The 12801-nt window shown below is 43.1% G+C and overlaps 1 protein-coding gene across 3 annotated transcripts in view; it reads left to right on the forward strand.

Moving 5' to 3' along the window:
• FBXW10B (F-box and WD repeat domain containing 10B) overlaps positions 1–11511 on the forward strand; it is a 40809-nt gene extending 29298 nt beyond the window's left edge. For 2 of the 3 annotated variants that reach the window (XM_057311309.1, XM_057311310.1), the window contains 4 exons: positions 3015–3173; positions 4782–5050; positions 6347–6502; positions 10662–11511. In XM_057311309.1, coding sequence (XP_057167292.1) covers positions 3015–3173; positions 4782–5050; positions 6347–6502; positions 10662–11461 — 1384 coding nt within the window. In that variant the 3' untranslated portion in view covers positions 11462–11511. The remainder of the gene's footprint in view (positions 1–3014; positions 3174–4781; positions 5051–6346; positions 6503–10661) is intronic. The other variant, XM_057311311.1, reaches the window with a different exon arrangement.
• Positions 11512–12801: the final 1290 nt, after the last annotated feature.

Below are 12801 nucleotides of genomic sequence, written 5' to 3' on the forward strand. Positions count from 1 at the left end.
ACTGATGCTCTTTATTTCTTCATGCGGATTTCAGTTACACTTATGTTGTTTCATCCCCACCCGAAGGAGACTGTATAGCATTTCTTGCTAGTGTGAACTCTTGGTTCTTGTTTATTTGGGAATATCTTAATTTCTCCATTTTTGAGGTTAGTTTTGATGGATATAGGATTCTTGGTTTACAGTTATTTTTTCCTTTCAGCACTTTGAATATGCCATTTCATTGCCTTTGGCCTCCATAGGTCCTGATGGTTTCCAATGAGACATTTGTTGTTGATACTACTGAGGATCCTTTTTATGTAACGAGCTGCCTCTCTCTTGATGCTTTCAACACTCTCTTGGCCTTTGGCTTCTTACAGTTCGATTATGATATGTCTAGGTGTGGATCTGTTTAGTTTATCACAGAGTTTGTTGAGCTTCTTGGATGTGTAGATTAATGATTTTCATCGTATTTGGAAAGCATTTGGCCATTATTTCTTCAGATATTTCTGCCTTTTCCCCTCCTTTCTTTCTGGGACTCCTATTACGCACGTGTTGAGAGTTAATGATGTCACACAGGCTTCTGAGGTTCTGTTCATTTGTCTTCATTCTTGTTTCTTTCCATTCTCAGACTGGAAAATCTACACTGACCTCTTTTTAAGTCCTTTGCTTCTTCTGCCTACGTGAATGTGCTGTTGAGCCCCTCTGGTGAATTTTCATTTCAGTTCCTATAGGTTTCAACTCCAGAATTTCTATTTGAACTTCTTAAAAAAATAATTTCTAACTCTTTATTGGTATTCTCTGTTCTCATACTTTCTTTTAGTTTTGTAGACATGGTTTCTATTTGCTATTTGAACATGTTCAGAAGCCATGAGAGAAGTCAAATAATTCATTGTGAAGGAGGTTTGTTCTGTTTCCTCCAGTACCAGGAATGTGGGCTGTTATTTTTTCATGGTTGCCACGGAGCTGGGGAGTTGGGAATGGGACTTGGGTAAGTTAATATACCACAAAGTTCATTCTTCTTATTGAGACAAAGCCATTCGTTTTTGTCTGAGTGCTCCTTGGGTTGCTGCAAGCCTTTGGGTATTTTCCAGAGTTCTGAAAAAGTTGATTGTGACAGTTTTTGCCAGTTTTTTCATTGCTTTTATGGAAGGGTGGGATTTTGGAGTTCCTTCTTCCACCATTCTCCCTGACATCACTCTCTGCAGTGTCTTTTGATAAAGAAAGAACAAAGAAGGAGACTTAAGAAATAAATGACTTTTTTCTAGGGCAGAGATAAAACCTGAATGCAGACTGGGCTATGACAAGATCATAATAACCATTATGAGCTGTTTGAAAAGCACCTCCATTAATTTAATCCTGACAGCAATCCTCTGAGGCAGAAATCACTACCCCCTTTTCATAGGGTAGAAAACTAAAGACCGAGGTCATGTTACTTTCTGAAGGTTACCACTCAGTATGTGGTAGAACCAAGTTTGGATCCCAGGTTTTCTGATCCTAAAGCCCCTGCTTTCAATCACTGGGCTCTAATGGTATAGGCTGAACTACCAAATGCCACAGGAACCTATGAGAAGTGCAGGTCCAGCTCTGCAAGATCAAAAGAGGTACAGAAAGAGACAAACCCTTCTATCACAGGGCATCTCTCCTAGCTCTGGATTCCCCTACAGGGAGACTAAGATGCACTTAAGGCACCAATAAATGTATTATAGTTACATCTTAGAAATAAAACTAGAACTTTGTTGGACTTTGCTATATTTATTTTGCATTTCAGAATGAGTGATCAATTGATTGATTGATCTATCCATCCCATGAGCCACATTGGCCTTTTTGTTGTCCTTTGAACACGCTAAGCATGTTCCTGCCTTTCAAAGTCTTTGTTGTTTCTATTTTGCCAGCAGCTGGGGCTTTGAAATATCTTAATCTGGCTCTTGGATCTGATCAGGGCTAAGGCTAAATGGTATGGGGTGAATGCCATTCTTTTAACTCATTGTATCAGCGATCATACTCTGAAACTTGAGCTGACACTCACCACTTCAACGGATATTTATTGAGAACCTTCTATGGGCTAGGACTTGTGTTAGGTGCTGTGCATGCAAAGATGCGTAAGCCATGTGTTCTGCCCGAGAATCTAACAGTGTATCTGAAGTTTGTGTATGTGTGCGTGGGGAAGGGGAGATGGAGGTAAAGGTGGTTTTATGGAGAAGGTAGCATGTGAGCAAGGCCATGGGTGGACTTGCATACGTATAGATGGCAGGGATCAGAGGACTTGCTTTGCACATAAGATCTAACAAATTGGTGGTACCAAATTCAACTTTTCGGTATCATTAACAGGAATGGGGTAATTACGTTGTGCAGAATTGAGTACTCCACACGCCTGGAGTCGCCCTTGGCCACAGCCGTTGTAGGAAGGTTTGGTTGGAGGCATCTAAGTCTCCTGGTCCTCCCTCTGTTTCTGCTGGTCACCACAAAAGGGAACTCCTAAATCTCATCCCTGGATACAGTTTTCCTTTGGGATGTTTCACTGAAAGAATGAAAGCCACTAACTTAAGACCCAAAAGAAACTGCTGAAATATTAGGTTTTTCCCTCATATAAAGATGATCATTTCCCCATCTGTTCTGTTCTTTCTTTATCTAATAATGCTATTTGCAAAGGAATCAAAACATTAAGTACTTCTCTGCATGACTTTTGTAGAAGTCAGTAGGTAGGAACCAAATTGTAGGAGAAAAGCACGATCGTCTACATATCAGAACAAAGCAAAGCAAAACGAAAAGCCACGATGTAAGCCTTTGCGTGTTGCCATCCTGTGGCACTGTGACCAATTTGCAAGAAACACAACAGCAGAATGGGAGGAGAGGGAGCGACCATGTTTTGAGGGTTAATGGCTTACATCCAGAATTATGAAATGATGGCAAACATCACAGGAAGGGCAGTCACGACCAATGCCTCCCAGGCATGCGCACAAAATCCCCCAAGCTACAAACGAACCCAAGCACTTTCCCAGAAGACATGGACGGCCTGTTGCTCTGTTCCCTTCCAGGGAGGTGCTCCACGTAGCTCTTCTCTTCCTCCGGGTCATCAGTGCCTGTGCAGATGGCAAGATCCGCATTTACAATTTCCTCAATGGGAACTGTCTGAAGGTGATGAAAGCCAATGGCAGAGGTGATCCTGTGCTGTCCTTCTTTATTCAGGGCAACAGGTGGGTGGTAGGTGTGGAGGTCAGGGCCGTGAGCTCTTCTGTCTGGATGATTTTCTTCTGCTCTGGGACACCAGCCCTGCATTTGCTGGCAGTAGGAGAGAGGGGGCAGTGCTCCCCTCCAATTTTGGCTGTAGAAGGGCCAATAATCATATGGGGGGGGGTGAATCAGACTTTGCACAAAACTTAGCAAGCAGGGTTCACATGACTCTGAATTTGTTCTGGATGTCTGGGCAAATCAGGCAGTGAGTACGGCATAGCTCTGCTGTGAATGCATAGCCCCAGCTTGCTCCCTGACCAGCTGTCTCTGATGTTCACTTCTGACTCAAAGAGACTTATAGGAGGAGTGGGGGATGGTGGTAGCAGGGGGTCCAGTGTCTGGTGGGGCAGAGCTGAGCTTACAGAAACCAGAACCGAGACCATTTGTATGTCATATTGTATTTGTCATAAGCTAGATTCAGAGTGATAATTATGTGAAAATACCCAAATAGAATTCACTTTTGCACAGGCTCACTTGAGATATCAGTTAATCTTCCCAAACCATATTGCCTTCCTTTTAATGAAACTATACCAGGGCTACTTCTCATCTTAAAGGGGCAGAGCTGGTAGGAAGTCTCAGTAAAGGGACACATTTCCATTTCAAAGTAATAATGCCATTTAAAAAATCACCTCTGACCTTTCCTTTTTTATGACATCCAAAGAAAGACAATTACCTTTGGGCCCGAGTAAAAATGAGTCTGAAAGAGATTTGTAATTGGCATGATTCCCCAAATTCCATTCTAGCATTTCTAACCGGAACAAGTCACTCTGATAGAGAGTTTACACTAACAGTTAAGGTCTTAAAATTCAGCCTTTTGGAGCAGAAAGGAACCTACACATGGTATCTCCATTGCTCGTTTATGGTTCTAGGAGATCTAGGTACAGAGTAGGGTAGCTAACATGCTCTGTGAATGTTATGAATGACAGAAACCACTGGGTGGTTGGGAGTCCCTGCTGGGGGGCCCAGGTTTGGAACTCTTTGCCTACCAAGGCATAAAAGTGGATTAGGAAACATGGAAATCATCCTGCTTCATCAAGTACAGCTGTTTTGTTTAAATGTAGAGCATGCAGAGACCCTGGAATGATAGAGGGACGGAGGGTGGGCTGGTGGGTCAGCAAGGGACCAGAGTTCTCCTTATCCCCATCACAGCAATAAAACATGGCATTTGGATACCATGCTTAAAAAAAAAAAAAAGAGTGAATTTCAAGACATCAGTGTGCAGAGTACCTAACCTTTCTGCTCTGGGCACCCTAGGGACTTGGCACTCACTCTATGAACAGAAATTCATTTTAAAATATTTTAACTTGAAAAGGGAAGGAATCAGAACATACATGCCCTGCTTACAGTTAATTTTCAAGAGAACCCCCCCCACCCAACTGTTGCCTGACCTGTGACCATTCACTGCTCCAGACCCTCCAACAACCTCCACCCCCCTCTTTGTACAGTCATGTCCCAGGCACTGTTCCCTCAGGCTTATGGTTGGATGGGGCAGTATTTGAAAAGCATATTTGGGGGCCGGGCAGTGGTGGCCTTCTTGCCTTTTGTGGGCCATCTTTTTGTTTTGGTTCCAGGATGGTGATCAACACAGAGAGCAATATTCTCATGTTCCAGTTTGAGAATATAAAGTGGCAGTACTCCCTGGACCGGGCCAAACAAAAGAAGAAGGATAAAGAGGAGGACAGGGAAGAAAATGGCCTCACAGAAGTCCTCTCCAGGTCTAGCACTCAGGTTTTCAGCCTGAGGGACTCAATGTCCAGTAAACAAACCGTGGCCCAGGAGTCCCTATTAAGTAAACCATACAGGTCCCGAGTTTTCCTGAAGCCCGCCAGGGTACCTACAGGTAAGAGAGCTGAATCCCAGGCCGCCTCGGTGGTTCCTGATGGAGCGGGTTCCGGTGGTGGTGGTGACGGAACTAGTTTCTCTATAGGATATTTTAGCCAATGATTTTTTTTTTTTTAAGATTTTATTTATTTATTCGACAGAGATAGAGATAGCCAGCGAGAGAGGGAACACAAGCAGGGGGAGTGGGAGAGGAAGAAGCAGGCTCATAGCAGAGGAGCCTGATGTGGGGCGCGATCCCATAATGCCGGGATCACGCCCTGAGCCGGAGGCAGACGCTTAACCGCTGTGCCACCCAGGCGCCCCTAGCCAATGATTTCTTGATGACGTAACTCCTAACCATTCAGGAAAGTGGGAACCCATTCTCCAGCTCAAGAGAATCTCCTGATTGTTCAAGGCCTGGGCTTACCAAACGCACTAGAATCTTTGTACAGTAGATAATACCGGCTCTACCACTTGCCATTCAAACCAAAAACCACCGACACTCTCCACCCCCATCCAAACATACATTAAATAATTATTTCCTTAGAACAGAGATAAGATATTACTCTACCACAGAAAAATGTTCTAGGCAGAATGTATTATCTCTAGAGTCCTGACTGATTACATGCATACCCAGAAAATACTAGTATGAAGCAGAAATGTGTGTGTGTGTGTGTGTGTGTGGCATATGGAATGTCATTTTAAGACACACAAAGAATAAGTTAGGTGTGGGCTGGAGTAGCCAGACTCCTTCCTTTCACCTGTCCCATATCTGGCATGTGAAAGTGGATCCACAAGTCTAGGTCACGTCCAGGTATGTTACACTGACAAATGATCAGCTCTCTCTTGAGGAGAGAGGCCAACAGGTATAGATAATGCCTAAAGCTCGACAGTCAGTTGAAAAAGTGGGTGAGAGGGGCGCCTCGGTGGCGCAGTCGTTAAGCATCTGCCTTTGGCTCAGGGCATGATCCCGGCGTTATGGGATCGAGCCCCACATCAGGCTCCTCTGCTATGAGCCTGCTTCTTCCTCTCCCACTCCCCCTGCTTGTGTTCCCTCTCTCGCTGGCTGTCTCTCTCTCTCTGTCGAATAAATAAATAAAATCTTAAAAAAAAATAAAAGAAAAAGTGGGTGAGAGGAAAGGCAGGAGGTGGTGTAGACCTTAGGCTCCAGATGACTTAACCCAGTGTCACACGACAACAAACAACGGGGTGATAGTTTGGGTACAAATCAGCCAAATTACCAGCTATGCCCCCCATTATTTAGACCTCATTGAATTATGTAATTTGTGTGATTTCCTCCTCCATCTTCATTTAGAAGTGTTACTAGAGGGATCGCAAAGTCAAGAAAAGTCAAAATCTCCTCGAAGAGATGGCAAGAAGAGAGCAAGTCCTGTTTCTAAGGAAGCAAGTGACATCGATGGTGGGCAAGAGAGTTCGGCAGCGAAGTCCCCCGCAGGAGATACAACGAACGGTGATATTTTATTCCAGATCGGGGCAAGATCCTCTCTCTCACTTCCTCTCTCTCTCCCTGTTGCTCGCTTGCTCTGTTCTGTCTAGTTTTTCAGCAAGTCAATGACTTTGCTTATCTTTGAGAATTCAGAATGATTAAAATGTCTGACTTTTCTTAAGGGTGATTGGCTTTCCTTAATTGTCCCCTTACTAACTTGAGGCCACAAGACACAAGCCTTTGTAAGAGCTGCATGTCCAGTTTTGGGCTCACAGCCTGCCTCCCATGCCTGCCACTGAGACTTCTCGCTTCTTGGACTGGTGTGTCATCATGAATAGGATATCCCTTTGTTGTTTTTGAGAGAGACTTTGGTAAAGATTTAAAATGCCTTTCGAATATGTTTGGCTAACATAATAGTGCTTCTTTGAGTGAAATTCCCTGTAGAGACCAGCTTCAAGGTGAGTGTAAAACAGTTAAGTTTCAGGGGGGCTATACCAACAATGGGTAGCCTTGAATATGCCTGTTTATGTATCTGTATAGGTATACCTGTAGGATAAAGTCTTAGAGGTGGCGTTGCTGAGCCAAAGGATTACTACCCTTAAAAATTAGAAAGATATTGGGACACCTGGATGGCTCAGTTGGTTAAGTGTCTGACTCTTGATTTCAGCTGAGGTCATGATCTCAGTCAGGGTCATGAGATCGAGCCCCACATTAGGCTCTGCGCTCAGCTGGGAATCCACTTCTCTCTCTCCCTCCTTCTCCCCCTGCTCGTGCTCTCTCTCTAAAATAAGTAAATAAATCTTCTCAAAAATTGGAAAGATATTGCACCCCTGTTTATTGCAGCATTATTTACAATAGCCAAACTATGGAAGTAGCCCAAGCGTCCATCAATAGATGAATGGATAAAGAAGGGGTGGTTTAGGGGCGTCTGGGTGACTCAGTCGGTTAAGTGACTGACTCTTGGTTTTAGCTCAGGTCGTGCTTTCAGGGTCATGAGATCTAGCCCTGCGCTGGGACTCCATGAGGAGTCTGCTTCAGAGTCTCTCTCCCTCTCCCTCTGCCCTTCCCGTTCGTGCTCTCTTTCCCTTGAATAAATAAATAAAATTAAAGAAATTGGAAAAAAAAGAGGTGGTGTGTACACACACACACACACACACACACACACATGAATATTACTCAGCCATAAAAAGGAATGAAATCTTTCCATTTGCAACAACATGGTTGCATCTAGAGGTTATAATACTAAGTGAAATAAGTCAGTCAGAGGGAGACAGTTGCCAATTTCACTCCTATGTGGAATTTAAGAAACAAAACAAATGAAGAAAAAAAGACCAAAAAACAGACTCTTAACTACAGAGAACAAACTGATGGTTACCAGAGGGGGTGGGGGTGGGGGGATGGGTAAATAGGTGAAAGGGGGGTGAATAGTACACTTGTCATCATGAGTGCTGGGTCATGTGCAGAATGGTTGAATCACTGTTGTACACCTGAAGCTAAGATAATCCTGTGTGTTCACTATACTGGAATTACATTTTTAAAAAAATAATAAAAAAGGAGGACACTAGCGTAACTGATACATTTTCTTTGGATTTAAAAAAAATTAGAGGGGCACCTGGGTGGCTCAGTCGGTTAAACATCTGACTCTTGATCTCAGCTCAGGTCTTGATCTCAGGGTCATGAGTTCAAGCCCTACCTTGACGGGGGGTTTACTTAAAAAATAAATAAATAAAAATAAAAAAATTTAGAAAGATATTGCCATAGTCAACCTTAAAAAATGATGTATCAATTTACAGTCCCACGAACAATGCATGAGAGCTCCCACTACACCCAGGCCCAAACTAGGTGTTATCTCTCCTTTTGTACTTGCTCATATGATAAATAAAAATGGTATTTGCATTTTTTAAAAAGTTGATCACTAACAAACGAAATGTCTACCAGTGGGCAATGACTAAGTAAAGATAAGGAAAGATTCATACTATGGAATATTATCTAGTAGCTAAAAATTATTATCATGAGGACATACCATAGTGACTTGCAAACAGATTCACAATATATTATTATACAAAAAAAGACACCTTAATGAACAATGAGTCATCACAATTCCTTTTTAAAAAAATTTGAGTATAGTTGACAGATAATGTTACATTAGTTTCAGATGTACAACATAATGACTTGACAAGTTTATACATTATGCCGTGTTCACAAGTGTAGCTGCCATCTGTCCCCATATACATCCCTGTTACAATATCATGGGCTGTATTCTTTATGCTATGCCTTGTTTTCCCATGATTTATTCCTTTCATTACTGGAAGCCTGTATCTTCCACTCCGCTTCGCCCATTTTGCTCACCCCCCGCCACCTCCCCTCTGGCAACCATCAGTTTGTGCTCTGTATTTATAGGTCTGATTCTATTTTTTGTTTTTTATTCATTTTTTTTAAGGTTCCACTTACGAATGAAATCATGTATTTGTCTTTCTTTGTCTGACTTATTGTACTTAGCATAATACCCTCCAGGTCTACCTATGTTGTCTCAAATGGCGTGATATCATCCTTTTCATGGCCGTGTAATATTCCTCTCTCTCTCTCTCTCTCTCTCTCTCTGTGTGTGTGACCATTGAGTATGATGTTAGCTGTGGGTTTTTCATATATGGCCTTTATTATGTTGAGGTATGTTCCCTCTAACCCTACTTTTTTGACACAATTCCTTTTTTTTAAAAACGATTTTATTTATTTATTTGTTTTAGAGACAGAGAGAGAGCGCATGAGTGGGAGGGGGAGGAGGGAGGGAGGGGCAGAGGGAGAAGGAGAGAATCTCAAGCTGACTCTGCACTGAGCTCAGAGCTTGACGTGGAGCTCGATCTCATGACCTGAGCTGAAATCAAGAGTTGGGTGCTTAACTGACTCAGCCACCCAGGTACCCTGACACAATTTTTTTTTTTAAAGGAAAAAAACTGTGTGCATTTTCATACACACATGCAGAGTGGTTTATTCTGGGATTAGAAGGACAGTGGGGAAGATTTTGACATCTTAATTTAATTTTGTATGCTTTAGTAAAAATATTTAATATCTTACTATTTAATAGCAATGTAATAATATTTAATGTAATCATTAATTTGATATTATAATTATCAAATAATATTTAATTTCATGATTTAACAACATTTAATAATTCAATGAAATATTATTTATTTAACAAAGTAATTGGGGAGATATTTGAAACTTCATTCCATCTTAGTATGTTCATACACAAACATCTTGGGACAAAACCCATTTCGTCAAGGAAAATTATACGCTCAGTGCACTTTTGCATTTTTTTTTACTAGTTATACGTTGGCATAATTTGGGGTACAGACTTTTAACTGTTAGGTCAGACGAGACAAATGACTTCTACTTTTCATGACTCAGTTATTCCTTTTGTAAAATGGGGATAATGCCTTCAGGGTATCTGTGAGGCATTGTAGGGACTGAAAAGCCCAAACGAGAGAGAGAGAATAGATTTGCTCACATGTGAAGACATCCTTGTTACCTCTAGGTATTTGGCACCTTGGGAGTCTTGACCATAATGGAGTACGCCAGAATGAACCTTCTGTCCTTGTCAAGTGGCTTTTCGAACTGTATCTATTGCTCAAAACCTTTTAGGAACTCCTGTTCAGAAACTGCTGTTTGGTTATGTTGTCATATTTTGCATTTCCAAGGGGTGATGGATAGTTTGAAGGCCATTTTGATTTTGGGGAAATGTCCCAACGATCATCTAAAATCAAATATGATGAATAATTAATAAGATGGAGATCAAACTTTGTGATACGGTTTTTGTTTAAAAATAGAGATTCGTTACTATCAATTTGTAAGGCCTATTTTTTGTGTGAATCATGAAAGAGGGAGGAAGCTCATTCCCACAGGGAGTTTTCAAAATGTGTGAAACGCTGCGATGACATATGTCCCCTCCATGTTAATACACACGTGTACTCAAGTACTTGCACATTTATTCAAAACCTGTGTTAAATATGTCGTCATTTCTAGCGTCGTAGAGGATTTTTGGTCCACATCTTGGCACGCCCGTTGGACCACCAAGACCTCAGTGTGCATCGCCGTTAGAATGGGTTTAACTTTCATGCATAACTACTTACCGGTTTTCATGGAACACTCTGACCTGTTTTTGTTTTCTTTTTTTTTGAACACCCAGAGGACGAGGAGAAAGTACAACCCGGAGACTTGACCAAGCGCTCAAAGAAGAAGCACTGGCAAATCTCTATGTCGCCCGACCAGTTCCTTCTCACGGTTAACGCCCTGCAGCAGGCCCATAATTCAGGGGAGTTTGCCTATCCCCGGAGGCCCCAAACCCAAGTCATTGATGCCTGGGGACCTTCAATTTCACACCCAAGGAAGGTCCTGAGTTTCAAAGGAAAATCAGTCCAACAGGCTGTTGATAGGCTGAGATGGAGCAACCCTCCCATCGACGTGAAGGAAACCAGTGTTCCCCTTGAGATCCAGAAACTGCAGCCCAACGTGAAAAACTCTTTGCACAGTCCCCGAGTCCAGTCCACCATACCCGAGCCTGCGATTATCCGCCCCAGGTTCGCAGGCGGCCTCAAGGGTGAAGACCAAGCGACCAGCTCCACGGACGGGACAGTGCGCAGCTTTAGCCCGTTAACCAGCCTGCAGGTCATTAAACCAAACCGCATGCTGGCTCCACCCATGGGCGTGAAAACCGAGTGTGTCAAGAAAGAACGACCTTGCTTCTGCACGACCCTTGATCCCTTTAGAATGAACACCGAGTTCATGTTGTTGACCGTAAAGGAGGAAAAAGAGTACAGGGAGGCCAAGATGAAGGAGTATCTGGCCAGAAAGCCCAGTGAAGTGGTCAATCCAGGAAAAGCCAGCAAAGCTGCCTGGATCAGGAAGATCAAAGGCCTGCCTATAGATCATTTCATGAAGCGAGGGAAAACAGCAGCCCCTGAGCTCGGACAAGACATGTTTATCTGAACCAGCCTTGGGAAATGAACGTCTTACAATAAACAGAGAACCCAAGTGGATGCTGCTGTTTGGCCTTTTGTTTTGTGTGTTTGTTTTGGACTGTCCCTTAGCCATGTGGGGAGTCTTAATTATCTTCCTATAAGCCAAAGAATTGATACGATCAAATCAAGAAAACAGAGGCAGTGGGGGAGGGGGGTGTTGCTGGGTGAGACTGACATCTGTATTCCCACTGAAAACTATTTAACAAAACCTATGAAAGCCCAGCTTCACTGGTGGGTGATGGGAAAGTGGTCAATGGAAATTAAATACCACCCATCACCACCAATTTAGTGCTATCATCCTGGCAAAAAAGGAACTGATGGGATTGTATCAGAAGAATGCATTGGAATTCCCTGATCTTTTGCACCAAAGCCTGATAAGTTCAATGACTTCAGTGAAGAATCTAAAAGGAGAAGCCCTCAATGGGGTTGACCTGTTGCATTTGAGAACATTACGTGTTCTTTTCCTTCTCAGGGCTAACTCCTTTGGAACAGAATTAAGCATATTCGCCTTTTCTTTTAAAGAGGGACACTAATACCAAGTGTGTTGATGTTTCCACCTAGACCTTCCAAGGATGGTGTCGGGGACCAGGCAGGTAACTGAAAAGAGTGAAGCACACCATGGGAGCTATGGCCCATTGGAGAGCTCAAGCCCTATCCAAAGGGGTAGTTCTCTTTGGTGGCTTAGCATGACCATAGGATGGTGTGAGGTAATAGAAAATATATATCGGTCTCTGTCCTTAGTTCCTAGACAGAGCTTCTGAAACCCTTATAAATTCCTAACTGATACGAACACTAGAAGCATCTTTTGTTTTAATGAGGGGACTCAGAGTGGGCTTCTGGATGGCGGCTGGTCACCAGAAGGACAAAGCCAGGATTGGAAGCTTGGCAATTTTAGTCCCCCTGTCCCATCCTCCAGAGAGGAGAGAGGGGCTGGAAATGGAGTTAATGATCCATCATGCCTATGGTGATGAAGCCTCCATAAAAATCTCAAAAGCATGGGGTTCAGAGAGCTTCCAGGTTAGTGAACACATCCATGTACTGGGAGGGTGACACACCCCAACTCCATGGGCCCTCCCAGACCCGGCCCTGTATGGTTGTTCATCTGTATCTTTTAATAAACTGGTACATGTAAGAAAGTGTTTCCCCGAGTTCTGTGAACCCCTCTAGCAAATTAATTGAACTCAAGAAGGGGGTGATTGGAACCTTCAATCTATAGCCTGGTCATCGGATGGAGCCCACGTCAGCTCTGGGTTCAGTGTGGGGTCGGCTTCACATTCTCTCTCCCTCTCCCTCCCGCTCACTCTCTCT

The sequence above is a fragment of the Ursus arctos genome, unplaced genomic scaffold, assembly GCF_023065955.2.
Source record: "Ursus arctos isolate Adak ecotype North America unplaced genomic scaffold, UrsArc2.0 scaffold_14, whole genome shotgun sequence".
NCBI classification, from domain to species: Eukaryota; Metazoa; Chordata; class Mammalia; order Carnivora; family Ursidae; genus Ursus; species Ursus arctos.